Source organism: Mustela putorius, unplaced genomic scaffold (genome assembly GCF_011764305.1).
Source record: "Mustela putorius furo isolate JIRA1106 unplaced genomic scaffold, ASM1176430v1.1 tig00537227_pilon_pilon_pilon, whole genome shotgun sequence".
NCBI lineage: Eukaryota > Metazoa > Chordata > Mammalia > Carnivora > Mustelidae > Mustela > Mustela putorius.
In genome coordinates, this window is record NW_025422368.1 from 25,095,131 (window position 1) to 25,112,830 (window position 17,700).

Here is a 17,700-nt window from a genome sequence, read left to right on the forward strand (position 1 = left end):
AGCAGTTTGTTGTGGATTTAATGCGGTACCACTACATGTAAAGCCCCCTTTTTTTTTTTAAAGATTTTATTTATTTATTTGAGAGAGAGTGAGAGAGAACATGAGCAAGGAGAAGGTCAGAGAGAGAAGCAGGCTCCCTGTGGAACAGGGAGCCCTATGCAGGACTCGATCCCGGGACTCCAGGATCATGACCTGAGACGAAGGCAGTCGTCCAACCAACTGAGCCACCCAGGCGTCCCCATGTAAAGCCCTTTTAACAATCTCTGAAACCTAAAAAATGCCCCCAAAGCATCAGCTATCATGACCTGTATGTATAAGAAATTCAGTAACCTAATTGTGTTTTCTCAAGCAGATGGATGATTTTACTTAAAGTATCTTTTATGTAGGATACTTCTTTCCAATGGTAATTTTGAGTTTATTCTTATAGAAGAAAGTTCAAGAGTAGTCTTCTATTATAGTGTATTGTCAGAATGAAGAAATAATGATCAGGAATGAATTTTCTAAACACTACATTGTCATTTCAGCTAACATACCCTCTTTAACTAGTTCTTGGACCACTGGAAAAACTTGGCCTACTTACAATTAATTACTTAATGATTTCCATTAACCTGACTTATTAATGTAACAGTTCTTTTTAAGAAGAAATGATTTTCAAAGCTATTAATGACTCTGAAAACTTCGTTGTTTAGTTTAATTCTTATAGCTTTTATTGGTTTTCTATTTCGTTATGTTTATCCCTACCACAAAGCCTAAACTGAGTATTTTTGGTTTCATACGGGAATTGTATTTATCATTTCTAAATCTAATTATTTGCCTGGTATAACATTTTTAAACTTTTTTCTCATGTGTGTATTTGAAGTAGGATTATGTATTTTTTTTCTGATCCAATAACATTTATGTGTATCTAGACTTAAAAGAATATGAAATTAAAGTCTCAGAACTTAGCATATGTTAAGTCTACTGATTTGTCAGTTGCTTTTCCCAAATTGATATTGTACAAATAATTTCTCATAATCAAGTTGTAATTTGTATCACAGTTTGGATTTTTTTTTTTTAATGAAAAAGCACATCATGTGATTTTTCTTATTTTCTTGAAAAATAAGGGAAAAAATAAATTTATATTTAAAAATAGGAATAATAGGGGCGCCTGGGTGGCTCAGTGGGTGAAAGCCTCTGCCTTCCGCTCAGGTCATGATCCCAGGGTCTTGGGATCGAGCCCTGCATTGGGCTCTCTGCTCAGCAGGGGCCTGCTTCTTCCTCTCTCTCTGCCTGCCTCTCCGCCCACTTATAATCTCTGTCTGTCAAATAAATAAATAAAATGTTTAAAAAAAATAGGAATAATAGATTCTCTTAACTAGACGTGGCTGTTTGGTCACTTACTCTTCATGTGGACTGTTCCCTAAAAAATACTTAACTCAGAACAACATTGAAAGACATAGATCCATTTTAAAATACTGGATATTCAAATAAGTTCATATTTAAAGAGGCTTCAAAATCAGAGGAATTGGAGAAAATGTTCTTCTTTGCCCTTTAGTAACTGAATGTGAAATCTTTGTAAGTAGAAATATATATATTCTTTTTGGTTTTGTTCCTCATAAAAGCACTGTTCCAGAACAAGTATCTGGCTTCTCTCTGTTGAAGATCTTGATGATACAAAAGTTGAATTTTCTTGGAAAACTCTCAATTCCAAGTGCCCAATCCATGAAAACTGGCTAATGGTTGTGTGTGCTTTTTTGCTAGCACACTGGAGTAAAAGTAAATACATGAATTCTGTATATTGTAACATTAGCTCTCACATAAATTCCTGTCACTGTTTTATTTTCTGAGTCTTAGAGTGAGAACAGTAAATAACCTCTCCATTTCTTTAACAATGAAACACAAATAATATGTTATGATCATTCATCAAACATCAGTTATTATTTATTTGCTTCTTTTGCTGTAGACTAATAACTTTAGTGAGTAGTTTTTCTAAATTTAATTTTGATTAAAGACATTTTATCATTTTCTGATTTATTTTCCAATTTGGACTAGTGTGCCTAAGTTAGATCTCATGTCATGTACATTGCTGAGTTTGGGGCCACAAAAAGTTCTTTTGCGCTGATTGGAAAAAGGTGAATTGGGTTTTTTGGTAAGTCTTCGTTTCATCAATCTACCCATTGTTTCCTCTAGTGACTATTTCAGTGCGGCCAGGCCAGTGAATTCCACGAGCTATACTCCTTGTTGATAGATTATTGGTCTCAGAGCCATAATCATAGTCTCTTTATCTTTCCTTGTAGCATCAGAGGCTCCTTGAAATGCTAGATACAGAGAAGGAACTGCTGAAAGAAAAAATAAAGGAAGCTTTGATTCAGCAGTCTCAAGAACAGAAGGTAATACTTGAAGTTTGCTCGGAGTGTAGAAAGATGTGTTGTTCCCTCAAATAATTATCTCAGATAATACATTTACTGTCTACCCAACTGTCTTATCATTTACAGGAAATACTGGAAAAATGTTTGGAGGAAGAAAGGCAAAGAAATAAAGAGGCATTAGTATCTGCTGCAAAGGTATTTCTGTCTGTAATATTGGGTTTCTTTGTAAGTAGGTGGAATTTAAACACTGACTTCATTAGTGGTGTCAATCTACTTTTTTGGTCTAAGTCGGTCTACTTTTTTTGGTATAAAACGTCATACAGAAAAATCAGAGTTTTTTTCTTTCTTGTTTTTCCTGTTAAATTTAGAATTCTACTATATGTATTATGGTTAAATTTACATTATACAGGACTGGAATGACATCGAAATACTGCAGATTTAGGTAATTATTGTTAAAAGAGAATATATGTTGTGACACTTATAAGTACTTGGTATGTACAGTTATCATCACAAATAATGTATGTGTATATAAGTATGTATTTGTAAAAAGATATGTGACTTTTAAAGCCAATTTTGAAATACTTCTAAGTAGTGTATCTGTAGTTATTAAATATACATATGCCAACAAAACATAGCACTAACTTTTGAGATTTAGATTTAAATTTAGTAAGCAAATATTTTGAAAATTTCATATTTGCACATCACTATGCAATGTGATGACTATGATTTTGTCTTAAAGAATTTACAGTCATGTAAGTTATTACTTATTACCAGTAAGGTATGGCAGAATGTATTAAGTTATTATGAGCATATAGACAGTACTTCTGTGCCAGGAGTTTTTAACAATAAATTACTTTGAAATTAGCTTGAAGGGTGGCTAGTATTCTGAATTGTGAGTCTGAATTTTATTCCATAGATAAGGGCAGACACATTGAAATTTTTGAGTGTAGGTATGACATAATGATAATTTACATTAATTTGGGGGAAATTAAAAGCAAGGAAAAAAGTTAATAGAATGTGTCCAAAGTCTGTGTAAAAGAGAATGAGTGGCAGAAGTAAAGTAGTAGTAATAAAGGAAAGAAATAGACAAATTCTAGAAATAGGAGATGGAATTATCATATATTTTGGGGGTGGATAATATAGAAGGAGGCCAAGTTGGGAACCGCCAGCGTATTGCCTCAGAAACAACATGGAGGTGGTATTGTTTCTTTGGTATAGAGTTTGAGGTGCTCATAATATATTCAGATGGCAAGGCAAGTAGGCAACTAAATCTACCTGGCAGCTCAGAGGAGAAAAGAATGACTTGAAGATGCTAATAAAGTTTGTTTCTTTTTTCAGCAGACAGATGGTAATGGTAACCATGGAAATTATTGTTATGTATAATCACCTCACTGGAGAGAATAGAGTAACAAGTGCTACTAGGCTTGAACCCTGAAAGAACTCCAAAATTTAAAATTGAGAGAGAGGAGAAAGTTCCAAAAAACTGAACAGAGTCAGCCATATAAGTAGAGTAAAAGCATCATGCTGTTATGCAAGCCAAGAAAAGGAAAACAGAAATAGTCAACAATGTAGGAGGTCACTTTGATGTCAAGAAAAGTAGGGATTGAAACAAACAAAAAAACATGTTATTTAGATTTAACAAAATGGAGAGCTTTGGTAAGCATAGTAAGAGAGTAGTTTCAGGGAAAAATTATAGAGTAAAACAGGAGTTCAGAAAATGGTAACTCACTTTGATAACTTGTCTCAAATTTGGCCAACTGGAAGAAAGAGAAAAGGGTGGGCATCAAAAATGGGAGGACCATAGACATTACTACATCCCAAAGTATGATGGTTGTCTTGAGAGAAATTCTCCTGTTTGAGTTGCAACTAAAGTCAACAGTTTTCATGGAAAACCATTTTACTGGATAACAGGGGTTATGCAGACTTTAGTATTTGGCAAACATTTTCTCCAAAGTAAACAGAGTGAGCCTAGCATCTCCAGAAAACTGTTTTTGTTGATAAAAGTTGAGCTTTAAAGCAAAATTAGAATTTTGGAAAATTTGTATCTACTTTCAGATCCTTAAAGGCTTTTCTGATGAGATTGATGGTTATATTAACAAATGTGACCTTTGTTTTTGTTATGATGTAATGAAATATGTCAAATTCTAGAGGAGATGCATAGTATACTGAATCAATATTTTCCAAATAAAAATGCTTAAGAAATTCATGCATAAAGGACTCATTTAAAGTGCAAGAAAAGAAAATGTGACAGAATACAAAAATTTCATTGCAACTATATGATTTTCCTTACTGCAGCTACCCTTTAAGAACTATCCTGTGTTGGGCACCTGGGTGGCTCAGTCATTAAACATCTGCCTTCAGCTCAGGTCATGATTCCAGGGTTCTGAGATTCAGCCCTGCATTGGGCTCCCTGCTTGGTGGGAAGTCAGCTTCTCCCTCTCCCCCTCTCCCTGCTTGTGTTCCCTCACTTGCTGTCTCTCTCCCTATCAAATAATAAATTTTTTAAAATCTTAAAAAAAAAAAGAACTATCCTCTGTTAAAATTTTGATATGGAACAATCAATATCTACAAAGATCCGAACTGGCTACTAAGTACTCCTCCCTTTTCTACTGCATATCAGTGTGAGACTGAGTTTTCTTTATGTCCTTAAACCAAAAGCCATACTACAGATTTAATACAAAAGGCAGATACGAGAACCTAGTTGTTTTCTATTAAGTCAAATATTAAGGAGGTCCACAGATTTTCTTCTCACTTCTTCACTTTGGAAAATATAGTTATTTTTTTCATAAAAGATATTCATTAATATACAGTGCATTTAATGTTAATATAAAATTAGTTAATAAATATTTTTATTTTGTCTTGGTTTCAGTTTCTAATACGGTGATCATAATATGTACAGCCAGCATAAGCAAAAGCTCTTTGAAGTACTCCATAATTTTTAAGAATGTAAAGAGATTCTAAGACCAAATAGTTTGAAACTGCTACTTTAAGTTAAGGCTTAGTTTCTGTGATATTAAATGTGCCTTGGAAATAATGTATGAATATTTGTACAAAAACAAGTAATTGATTTGATTTTTACACCAGTTATTAAGTATGGATAAAAACAACAGCGTCAGAACTAAACCCTATAGAATTCAAGTTTTGTACCTTTTAGGTTAACCCAAATCTTTCTTATTCAAGGTTTTATGCAGTCACTCATTCAAATATTTTCATTTAAGTCATTATTTGTTTTGAAGCTTGAGAAAGAAGCAATGAAGGATGCAGTTTTAAAAGCCATAGAAGAAGAAAGAAAAAATTTGGAAAAAGCTCATGCTGAAGAAAGGGAGTTATGGAAGACTGAGCATGCAAAAGATCAAGAAAAAGTATCTCAGGCAATTCAAAAAGCTATACAAGAACAAAGAAAAATAAGTCAGGTTAGTAAAATTCACTCTTTGTAAATACTTCCTTTTTCCTTATTTTTCTCAAAATGAAGTTTCCTTATTATTATTTTATCTTAAAATCACCATAGTGGACATATCAGTATTAATTATTTTGCCTTTGATAGTAATATTTTAAACTAATAATTTTTAATGTATCAGTGCATTTCTACTTTCTGATATTGCAAATCCTATAATTTTATCTTTTTACCATTTTTTTAAAAAGTCAGAATCCAAACTTATGTTTAATTATTGCAACTACACAAAACTCCGGTTTGATTTTTTTTTCTTTTTTCACAAATACATACATATACACACACAATCAATGCAAAATAATATATATAGGTAGAAAACAGTTTGATTCTCTTAATTATGTCTTATTTATGTATCTGTATGATCAGTAGCTGGTACTGATAATTAGTAGTACTTCACAGATGATCCCTGTGGTTTCATAAATGGTATTATGTATCAACAAGTATGGCCTACATACAAAATAACTTTTGTCTACTTAAGTGAACAGTTAAAAACTACAGTACTTTCATTTTCCATAATTAAATTTGCATGGCTCTATTTTCCATATTTCTAGTCTTTTCGTAACAGAGGCACTGAAATACCTGAATAAATTCCCCCTTAAAGAAGTGTAAAGAGCAAAAAATAACATTTGTAGAAGTCTTTGTTTTCCATGATAAAAGTGTTACATACCCTACCATTGTTTATTCAGTCATGCATTATCAATGTAGCTAAAGCACCTAACATTTACCAAACAACCCAGAAGACTTTCTTACAATTTGTTAGCTAATCTTCATGAAGCCTTAAAAATGTCAATGCTTTTAATATCCAGGATAAATATTATGCACTTTTTAAAAAAAGTCACTTAAATTTATTGTCAAGCACATAGTCACCCATTTGTTATAAAAATTAAACAGATCTTTTTGTAGTATTTGTCATAAGAAAACAGTAGTGTAGTGACAGATCTTATTTTATTATTTATTTGCTTTTTTCTGTTGGAGTAATGATTACTTTGTAATTCTTTTGTTGTTAGTATCATTGAATACATATTGAGCACATATTGTTTATAAGATGTTTAATTGTCAGTTAGTTGGAATTTGATGCTGGTAAGGTCACGATCTTTGGTTAAATTCTGACTTGGGAGCATTTACTTAAAACTTTTTGTGGCCACAGACCACTCCTCTAACCTCACATAGATGTGGACTCTTAGTCACCATGAACTTGGGCAAGAGGGCATGAATAAATCTGCACATGTTCATCACTCCGACAGAAAAGTATATATCATAAAGGGCATAATTCTCTGCTGGTTTGTCAGGAGCATTCTTGCCTACAGAAAACACTATAATATATGACATACTTTAACATCTGTTTGCCACAGTTTCAGAGCTGTGAAGATAATCCAAGCCTGTCATGAATAAATGCATTGTATTTATTTTCTTCCAAATGTTTCCATATTTTAGGTGCATGTGAGAAAGTGAGTATGTGTGTGTGGTATGTGTGTCTGTGTGTGCTTAACGCTTTGTGGCTAAGGGAATTGAACAGAGAACATATATAACAGAAAAACAATGTTTCCGGTTAACTCTCCAGCTTTCAAATGCGAGGTCGTAAATGTCAAGTGTATTCTGTCTTCTTAAATAGCTGCTTTCATTTTCACGTAGTTGCAGTTAAGAAACTACAACCAAACAATTGTCACTCCATTAGCCCCTTAGAGATTCATAGCTCTAGTTTAGAAAATTGACAAATTACTTCTCTTGGGAGCCTTATGAAGTTCCTATCTTTGGTTTATTTAGGCCAGTAGGGTAAGCAAACAAATTGACATGGTCAGACTTACTTTTCAGTGTTTCACATTAATAATTGGAGTGACTGCCTGCCATCTCCCAGGGACTGTACTTATTTCTGGTGATGGAATAGTAAGAAAAGAACCAACAACTTGCCTGACTTCTTGTGAAGAAGACTGATAGGAAAGTATTCAAGCCTAACAGAGTGTGAAATAGTATTCAGTGTCATGAATTAAAATGAAGCTGGGCACCATCAAGAGAGTCAGGGAACCTCAACGGGGGAGTCAGGGAAGGGCTCTAAGGAGTCAGCATTTGAGCTGAGGCCTGCATGGAAGTCAGGAGTTTACTTTGTGACTCATTGGGGGAGAGAATGTTTCAGGCAGGGGAATAGCAAGTACTAAGGCTCTGCGGCAGAAAGATCATTGGTGTAATTAAAACTGTATGGTATTGTTATGGATACAGAACAGGTAGACCATTGGATAAGTTTGGAATACAGAAGGATGTAAAATTTTCTGCAATTCATAGATCTATAAAGATGATAGTACAAATTAAGTAGGATAAGTTACTGTAGCAAATAGCAAATAATGGCCTTTAATCTGAGTTGCATGGAAAGGGGCCCATACAAGTCTGTGAAATTCTGCAAAACTATGGATATGTATAGACTTTTCTGCAGAAATGGTCCATAGTTTTTAATTAGATTCTCAAAAGTATCTTAACTAATTAACCCAGAAAAGATTGAAGATAACTGTAACTGGCCACCCATTTCTTTTTGGGCTTTGTACAGGTAGATTAAATGTTCAAACTTGCAAACTTAATGTACTAAAAAGCAATTGAACAAATACTGATATTCTTAGAAATGGAGAGTCTAAGCACTTCAGGAATGATAGACTAAAGATCTCTGCAAATTACCTTCTCTGTAGAGGGAATGATAACATTAGCAAAATTGTCAAAATCAACTTTTTCAGAACTCTGAATATTAACCAAAGGTTTCAGTAACCCAAGGAGTATTTTATTCAGCAAAAATAGTTAAAGCTCACTAAGAACATCAAGATTTGTAGATTTTAGCTTGCTTTACTACCACCCTCTTTTCTCTAGTTGCATAGTAGATTTAAAAAGTAGTAGCTTCACAACAATGATAGCTATGAAAAACAGCAGTGTAGAAGCCACTGGAATGGGCAGACTAAATTTGGAGCTCCACACACACAAAAAAACCTTTCTCCAGGGAATTGGTTTGACCTATATGATAGCTTCCCAGAAAGTCCCCATTTGCTTAGAGCTTGCGTATTGGGAGAGCCCTAATCTTCATATTGTTTGTGAAAAACAGTAAGTGGCAATTGTTTAACCTGTGCACCTGCCCAGGAAAGACCTGAGAATACCTTAATCTCTCACCACTGACTGATTTTGATTCTGTTCAAGCAAAAAGTGAAGGCTGAGACAGAATTGTAAACTGGCAGTGTTAAAGGTGTTACCCAGCACCCACACTCCCCGGTAAAATGATGGATCGCTTATCTAATTCAAGGTATTTAAGGAATTCACTATCTAATTATTTGCTGACCACCTGGCTAACCCAGCAGAGACCTCAATGGCTATACATGACAAAAAATACAGACTTTGCAGAATTAGGTCAGGAAAGTTACTAGACAAATAACAACAAGAACAAGGATTCCTGGGAGCTGAAAGAGATCTGATTTCTAGAATTGCTATATTATATTATTTTAATGTCCATTTTTATCAACAGTAGGAGATATGCAAAGAAACAAGAAGGTATGGCTCATGTACAGCAAAACCAAAGCAGTCAATGGAAGATACGTTGATATTGGACTTAACAAGGACAAATCTGCTAGTATAAATATGTTAAAAGAATTAAAGGAGATCATTTCTCCAGATTTATAAGCCTCCTCATCTTATACATTATGTGTATGTATGCTCTTCATAAAGTAGCACTAGAAATTGTTGAAGGACTGCTCTGTTTTTAAAAGTGCCCCTCTTTGTTGTAAAAACAAGATTGCAGATACATGGGTGTACACTTATTTTCTTCCTACTATTACCTGCAACTCAGAGAATACTTATCATTTGTTGGAGGGGAAAAGACCCTAACCTCCTATCTTGCAGTTTATAATTCTCTTACACCATATATCAAATTCAAATACCTACTTATCTGACTGACCTTCCCACTGAACTGAGAACTTCCTAAGTGTCTCAATCGTATTTATGCTGTGGAGGCCCTAGCCTAATATGTAGCTTATAGAATGTGTTCCAGAAAACTAATCATGGTCCTTAAATGTCAGGATCCAAAATATCATACAATTAACTTGGGAAGATGACTTATAAGACTTAATTGTATTCACCCAAAATTCTCAAGTAAATACATAGACAATATTTCATTAATTAATCAACATTAATTCCATAGAAAGGCAAATTGGAAAAAGCAATAAAGTACTACAGTTTGGTTTATAAAAAACTACTTAATTAATTATTCTAAGTTACCTAAGTTACAGGACCAGAAATATAGTTTATAAATAGACTTTACCCCTAGGCTTCTAGAGATAGGAATGTGAAATTCTGCCTCTTGAGCTTGTCCATACCCTTATAATCATGGGATTTTAACTGTGAGTTTCAGATTTATATTTAATGTCCTTGTTACTACTTATAGGAAAATACCTGGAATGTTAGATATTACAGAAGTTGACAGAGTGTCATTGTTTCTTTTAACTTTAACAGAAAACAATAATAGTTCTCTCTGTTTCCATTTCACTTACCTGGCTTTATTCTCTACAAGTATTTTAGGCTGCTAGCTAAGAACCTATTTTTATGGAAGTCTATACAATAGGAGTGGTAGTGGTAGTGGGGACGGCAACAACTTTTAACAGCAGCAAGGTCACTAATTCACTTCTACGTGCCAGACCGTTCTCTCCTGGTTTTTTTCATGTGTGATTTCATATAATACTCAAAAGAGGCAGAAATGATATCTCCACTTTTACAAATGCAGAAATTAAATCTTAGATTGTGTAACTCCTTAGAAGAGACAACAGGCTGTATTCAGATTAGAGGGCGTTACTGCGAAGGCAGTAATCTACGCTGTTCCGCCTCCCACTGTTCTATCCTAGGATAAAGCACACATTGCTCTCAATGCTTATTTCATCTATAGGTAATTTCAGTCACAAAAACTCAAAGGGGCTATTTATCATTTCTTTATTTATTCAGTAATATTTATGGAGTATCTACCATGCATCAGCTCTGTTGGAGGTTCTGGGCATACAGCATCAAAGAAGATAGACAAGGTCCCTAGGCATGAGATGGAACTTACACCCAAATTAAAAAAGACTTACAGTGAATAGGGCAATTCCGTATAGTGATATGAACTGTGGAAAGGGTTATGTGTTTCACTGAGAATGGGTGTTAGAGGTTTTATTTAGATAAGGAAATTAGGGAAGAAGCCAGACTCAAAAAATTTACATGTTACAATTCTACTTGTATGAAGTTTTGAAGAAGGCAAAATGATTTAAGAGGAAAGAAATCAGGCATTGTGGGGGGGAGTACTTTTTGAAAGTGATAGAAATATTTTAATCATAATTGTGATGATTACATTTGATGTTTTACCAAATTACATATTTTATAGTTGATGCATCTTCTTAATGTATATAAATACTACTTTAATAAAACTTTTTTTTTTTAAACAAATAACCACCAAAATAAATTCTTGGCTATATGGCAATTTGAGATGGTGAGGAGGTTTGAGTTTCATGGGGATAAATAATGTAATTTGTGCATATTAAATTTGAGGTGCCTATTCATAATCCTAGAGGAAATGGTGAGTAGGCAGTTAGAAGTGTGTGTCTGGACAGGTGTGTTGTTAGGGCTGGAGAGCAAAACTTGGGATTAATAACAACAGAGATGGTGTCAAAGCCAAATACATAAAAAACAAAACTTTTCTGGATGGACGGAACTTTACATGACATTCTCTCACTGAATGTAGCCATCTTCTACCTAGGAAAAATATGGCCACGTCAGATTAACTGTGTAATAGTGGAAATAGTCTCATATTTAGGAGGGTTGTATTTCAAGGAATATTGTGAAGGTGTTGAAGTTACTGGTGCTTTCTGTATCACACTGCTACCCAGATTAAGTGGCCAGAGCTTCATTCCAGTTTCTAGGAAGCTCAGGGTTATGAGTCTAAACAGCAGCTCCTACCACCCTCTGCCCACCACCTGTCTGGTTTCCAAGGCCAGCACGCATTCCTTCCCTTCGTTCTTCCCTAGTCTGTTGTACCCATACAGCCTGAAGAATACTGTCTGGGGAACTACAGACTGTTTGAATACTGACTAAGGGGACTGACATTATCAAAGCTAGGAAGCTATCTTTTTAATTCTAAGATTCGGGTCATTTCATAGCACTCAAAGTTAATTAAAAGAATTAAAATAAAATTTATTTTATCCAAAAATAAAACAGAATTAATAGCAATTAGCAATTTTGACCACTAAGTCACACTAGAAATAAGGAAAAAGATGGAGTTCTGCAAAGGGAAAAACAGTATAAACTTAAGTAACTAAAATTACTCTGACAAAAGTAAGGAAGACAAAGAGCTTTTTGGCTTTATAATTTACCTATAGATTTTCTCTGTGTTAATACTGGCACTAACTGAAGAGATAATGTTAAACTATGACAGAAAATGCAATTCCTAAGGATTGGGGCACATATTTCTCTGAATTGATTTGATAGATAATTTTGTTTGGCCTTCATCATAAATTAAGACTAAGTCAGTGTGTGGATTGAGTGAAGAAAGTTAATGACTCTGAGTTTTTTGGTTTTCATAGTAAATGAATTCTGTGTCCCTTGAAAATTGTTAACAAAAGGAAAGTACATTTGTTACTGACACCAAAAAGGGCAAAAAGAGGAGTCATTAATTTTGCTGTTCTAGCAAAGTCCTGTAAAAGGACTCCAGGGCATACAGACACTTAAACGATGTCTGACGTTGGAAGCTCTTCATAATAGTTTATAACCACAGCCACTGTAATTTGGGGTTATGTTTCCCCCAAAGCCACAGACATTACAATCAGTGGTTAAATTTTCTTTAAGAAATTCAGCATTGCCACCTGACCCTTCTTTTAAAAAAGGAAATAGCATTTCTATTTTAGCTTAGGCCAGATAACTTCACAACACTGAAATAATTTTTCTGTATTGACTTACTTAGCTTTGATTCATTAGTTTGTTTGAAAGGTTTTTTTTGTAAAACTTTGATAGCCACCTAGTTAATTAAAGGTAAAATCTTAATCACATTTTTTTCAAAATTATTGTACTTAGGGACAAGTAACAAATAGTGCATCAATTATCTTCTCATCTCCGAAGACCTTTCCCTCCTGCTCTATTTCCTATTTTCATTCAGTGAGATAACTATCTACCAAGTTTCCCAGTCCAGACAACTGGAGATTTTCCTAAACTCTCCCTCTCTCAACCCCATTTTGATACATTAAAACCTTTCCATTTTACCTGATGGAATCCTTAAGTGTACAAACCTCTGGCCTGCCATCACTGACTTCATCGTGGTTCTGATTGTTTACCTTGACCACCTACATCAGTTTCTTGGCTTCCAGTTTTGTTCCCTTTCAATTTGGAATAAGAAGATGAATGGACTTTAAATTCTTTAGTATCTCCCCATAGCCTACAGGATCACATTCAAGCTACTTAGCATGAACTATAAATCTTTCAGCACGTGACACAGAAACTTTCAGTGACCTGGTCCCTACCTATTCAGTTCATCTGCTGCCATTCTCCTTCACATTTCGTGCTTTTAGTACCAGACTGCTGGTACTAATATCATGCTGTTTGATGGCATTGGGCCTTAGTCACACTGTACCTTCAGTCTAGAATACCATCACTTTCCTAACTTGCAAAACCCACTCATATCTAATAACTTAGCTTTTTTCTTTTTTTTTTTTTTTTACTCCACAAAACTTTTTACATTTCTTAGATTAAATCAAGTGTTCTTTCCTCTTCTTTGACATTCAGTATATAACTATACCACTAGGCATAATATTTTTAAAGATTCTGTTTCTCTGTTTTCTCCCCTAGATTTAAGCACCCCAGAAGTAGGAGTTGAGTCTTGAAAACTGCAATAGGTTATAAGATGGTATAGAACCAACATTGTTTTAAGGAGACATATTAATCTTTTAAAAATGTATTTTATCTCCATCAGTACAATTTAGCTCTGTTAGAGTTTTGGCTGCCTTTAAGTGATACATTTTACCAAAAGTGGGATCACCAAAAACAGTGCTTTGGTTTTTGTCATCCTTTAAAAACATATTAATCAGATTGTCTATGGGGTGCCAAATTGACGTGATTCTTATTGTTATTCAAGGAAATAGTAATCGGAGGGAAAAAAAAAAGTGATTACATTTAGCTTCAGCAAAGGATTACTTTGAACAGCTTGTATAGATTTGCAGTAAAGTGATGAGTGGATGCATGATTCCAAATAGAATTTTTAGGTAAAGTCGTATACTTTCTTTCACTGGTCTGATGGAAGCATTGCATTCATTTCCATATCCATGTTTTAAGAGAGATATTGCCAAATCAGAATGAGATCATCTTAGACATTTATTGGTATTCCCTTAGCAACTGTTCCTCCATTCCCAAAGTGATTCTTTCTATCTCTTAGCCATGTGGTTTAGGTGAGATTTAACCTACTTTCTAATTTTATGCATAAGCCCTTATTTATGTAGGCTAATAATGATTATGTCCTACCCCTATGTTAGCAGGTTCTAAGAATTCACACATTTTCTGAGTCAAGGCTGTAAGGCTCCATTTTGGAACTTGCTTCCTCAGCTATATAAACACTGTCATTCACAGTAAGAAAATGGGAAAAATCCTTGGAACTGTTAATAACCCCCTTGGGACCATATGTGTAGAACTATTATGAGAACGGATCCTACCCGAAAGGCAGAGCTAAGAATTGGAAATGGAGAAATTTGCATCCTTGATCACATCACTTGAACACTAATGGAAGCTTACCCTTAGTTCTTTCATGTGAGGCTGCAAATTCTTTTTAAAGTCAGTTCGTGAATTTTCTGTTACCCTGTGATCAAAAGAATAACTGATTACCAAAGTAAATATGCCAAGAAGTAGGTGGGATTGGGTGTGAGTCCTAGCCTGTGCTGAAGTAATCTTGACCACTTTTTAAAAATATATGAGACTCCATTTTCAGATCTGTAAAGTGGGATTAATAATACCTGCTTTACAGAGTTGCTATGAGGCCCTTGGAAACGTTTTAAAATGAAAACTGAGATTTATGCAACAGCTTTAGACACTATAAATGTCATGTAAAAAAGTATTGTGGGCAGATCAGTAACAGAGCAGGAAACCTTGTCACAACTATAGAAGGTATTGGAATATTTAGTTGAGAGAAGAGAAAAATAAAGGTATGGTAACATTCTCCACCTGTTTGAAGGACTATCATAAAATGAGTTTTTTTCTATTTAATGGGGGGGTATATGTTAGAAGAAGTAGGTAAAATAAAAATTTAACTCAGTACAGTATAAAGCTACCAAATCACAATTTATCTACCAAAAAATTTTATCCAGGATTTTGACGAATGGATTGGGTAGAAGATTGAAGAATGTATATATTGAAAATATAATTTCCACTGTCATTTTTTTGGTTTAGGGGATGTTTGACTTTCATGTCATTATAGTTACATGGTAATTTCCAGGTCCACAGATTTATAACTAATTACTAACATTCCGGAAATCAGCCATTCTTATAGTCATTGAAAATGCACTCTTAGAAATAATTACTGTAATTATTTATATTGCCATTTTTAAAACATATGATTTAAGGAGATAGTTTGCTTAACTTTGCTGTGTCTTTTACACAGATCTCTGTTAGGTCCCAGAAACTTTAATTATAAGTATCATTGATGAGTCCAATAAAGACCCAGCTGACATTCATTCACTTACTTCGTGTAGTGTCTAGAACATAGTCTGAGTTGTTGCCCAGATGGCTGCTGGTGTTGATATGTCACTAGTACTATTATTATTATTATTATTTTTATTATTAAAACCATCTTAACCACCTTTGTCATTTTAATACCTAGCTGAGTGCTAAGAATAACAAACAGTTAGTGGAGGTTTATTGTGAATACTGAAGGCAATAGTTTCCCAGCTGCATCTAGGTGCCCTGGGTGCTGCAGGATGTTTTCAGTATTAGAGGGCAGCACACAGATACTTGGGATCTTTTGGAAACCAGGTTAAACTACTAGGTTGGCAGTACTGATTTGTCTTACATTCCTTTCTAGTACATCATGTCGTAGTGATGTTAGGTTTGGGGGTTGCTGTGATAAAAAGCAAGTATCGTGCAAATATCCCTGTGGAACAGGAAGTGAGAGTGTCATTGTCTGATCTTATGCCAGGAAGCTATGAAATTCCTGCTATGTACAGAACTCTTATGAATAAGGAATTTGGGTTAAAGATGAAATTAAAGTATTTGTGTTTCAGTTTTTGTATATCAACTTTTCAAATGGCTCCTGTGTTATGACATAACCAGTTAGTAAATGAAACAATTAGGTATTTCTTTTGGCCTGGAGGGCAAGGTAGAAAAAATTATTGAGGCAACAAGGGAGCTGTGAACTGAGAAAGTTTGGAAAGATTTACTCTAGGGTGCTCCCACCACACAGTTGCTCTGGGGAACACATATATAAGTTACAATCCCTACCCTCAAATAGATTTTCTTTGCATTGGAGAAACAAATTGATTTATTTATTGAAGATGAATTTGAATTGTGCATCTGTACTCTGTACCAGATACTATATTAGCTTCTAGTCATAAAGAATATGAACTGTAATAAATATAATCCCTGATTACAAAGAGATCTCAAGTTGGTAATAGATAGGTAAAGCAGCTATTACAGTGGTGAGTCGTGGAATGCTTTGAGATATAAAATATAGGTTGTTGCTCTTTGAACACCTACAAGGGGTGCTAAACCCACCACCCTGTGAAAAGACGTGGAAGGTCTAAAGCATTTCAGGGAACATTACAGTTGATGCTGCTTAGACTGATTTGTGCAGAAGGAGTACATTTGATCATCACAGGAGAAGGCTAAGGGGAACTGACTTCCACCAGAGAGAGCATGGCATGTCCAAGGGAACTGCTTATCAGATACTTGCTATAAGCATGACAAATGATAGTTTTTGCAGAGATTACAAATGTGAATGAAACTGCCACTGTGTTCAGTGACCTTACAGTGAACTAGGGAATGTGTCAAGTGCATAAATTGCTCCAGTGTGAGGAAGGATGAGATGCATGATAAAGCACAAATGGCTGAGGCATTTGAATAGAAATTATAATAGTGGTTATCTCTGGTGGGCAAAAGCATGAGAGAACTTTCTGCAATATCTAATTGCTCTTTATCTTGATCTGGGTGGTAGGCGAATGGGTGTATGTGTATATGAAAATCCACTGAGCTGTACATACACTTAAGGTTCGTGCATTTCAGTATGTGCAAATTTTTTTTAAAGCTATGCACAAAGGAAAAATAATGTAGTCATTATTAAAATAGTTATTTACTTAAAATTGTGAGAAACATCTAAGTGATGCTTCAAAGGAAAATCATAATCTTAAATCATGTATTAGAAAATAGAAAAGACTGGAAAAGAATGGGCTAACACCCAACTTACTAATACAGTTCGAAAAGAAAGAATAGGGTAATCCAAAGAAAATAGGAAGGAAATAAAGTTTATGACAGAAATTTACAAAAATTGTAAAGTTTCAAAATATTACCATTTCTTAAAAAAGACATAAAATTCACAAATCTTTGACAAGATTGATGAAGATGTTATTAGTGAACATTGTCAGAATGAATCAAGTGACCTAAAATAGATGAAATGCAGATTTTAAACGTGATATAAGCAATATAAATCAGTTAGTACCAATCAGCTGTAAAGCTTAGACAAGATGAAAACTTGTCAAGAAAAATATAAATTGCAGAACTGAAGCAAGAAGAATTAGAAATGCGGAACAGTTCTATAGCTATAGAGGAAACTATAGTCTAAAATTAATCATGTATCTTTAGAAATAAATGTAGATACACACTTGTTTCCAGTAGATAAAACTTAATTCACCTCTGCTTGAGTATTGGCTGGGCTTAGTTGTTCATGTCTAA

At 34.3% G+C, this 17,700-nt stretch overlaps 1 protein-coding gene across 6 annotated transcripts in view; it reads left to right on the top strand.

The window, feature by feature from the left end:
* Window positions 1–17,700, top strand: part of CCDC91 (coiled-coil domain containing 91) — a 356,615-nt gene that overhangs the window by 236,154 nt on the left and 102,761 nt on the right. For all 6 annotated transcript variants that reach the window (XM_004755697.3, XM_045073381.1, XM_004755696.3 and 3 more), the window contains 3 exons: window positions 2,277–2,369; window positions 2,475–2,543; window positions 5,585–5,761. In XM_004755697.3, coding sequence (XP_004755754.1) covers window positions 2,277–2,369; window positions 2,475–2,543; window positions 5,585–5,761 — 339 coding nt within the window. The remainder of the gene's footprint in view (window positions 1–2,276; window positions 2,370–2,474; window positions 2,544–5,584; window positions 5,762–17,700) is intronic.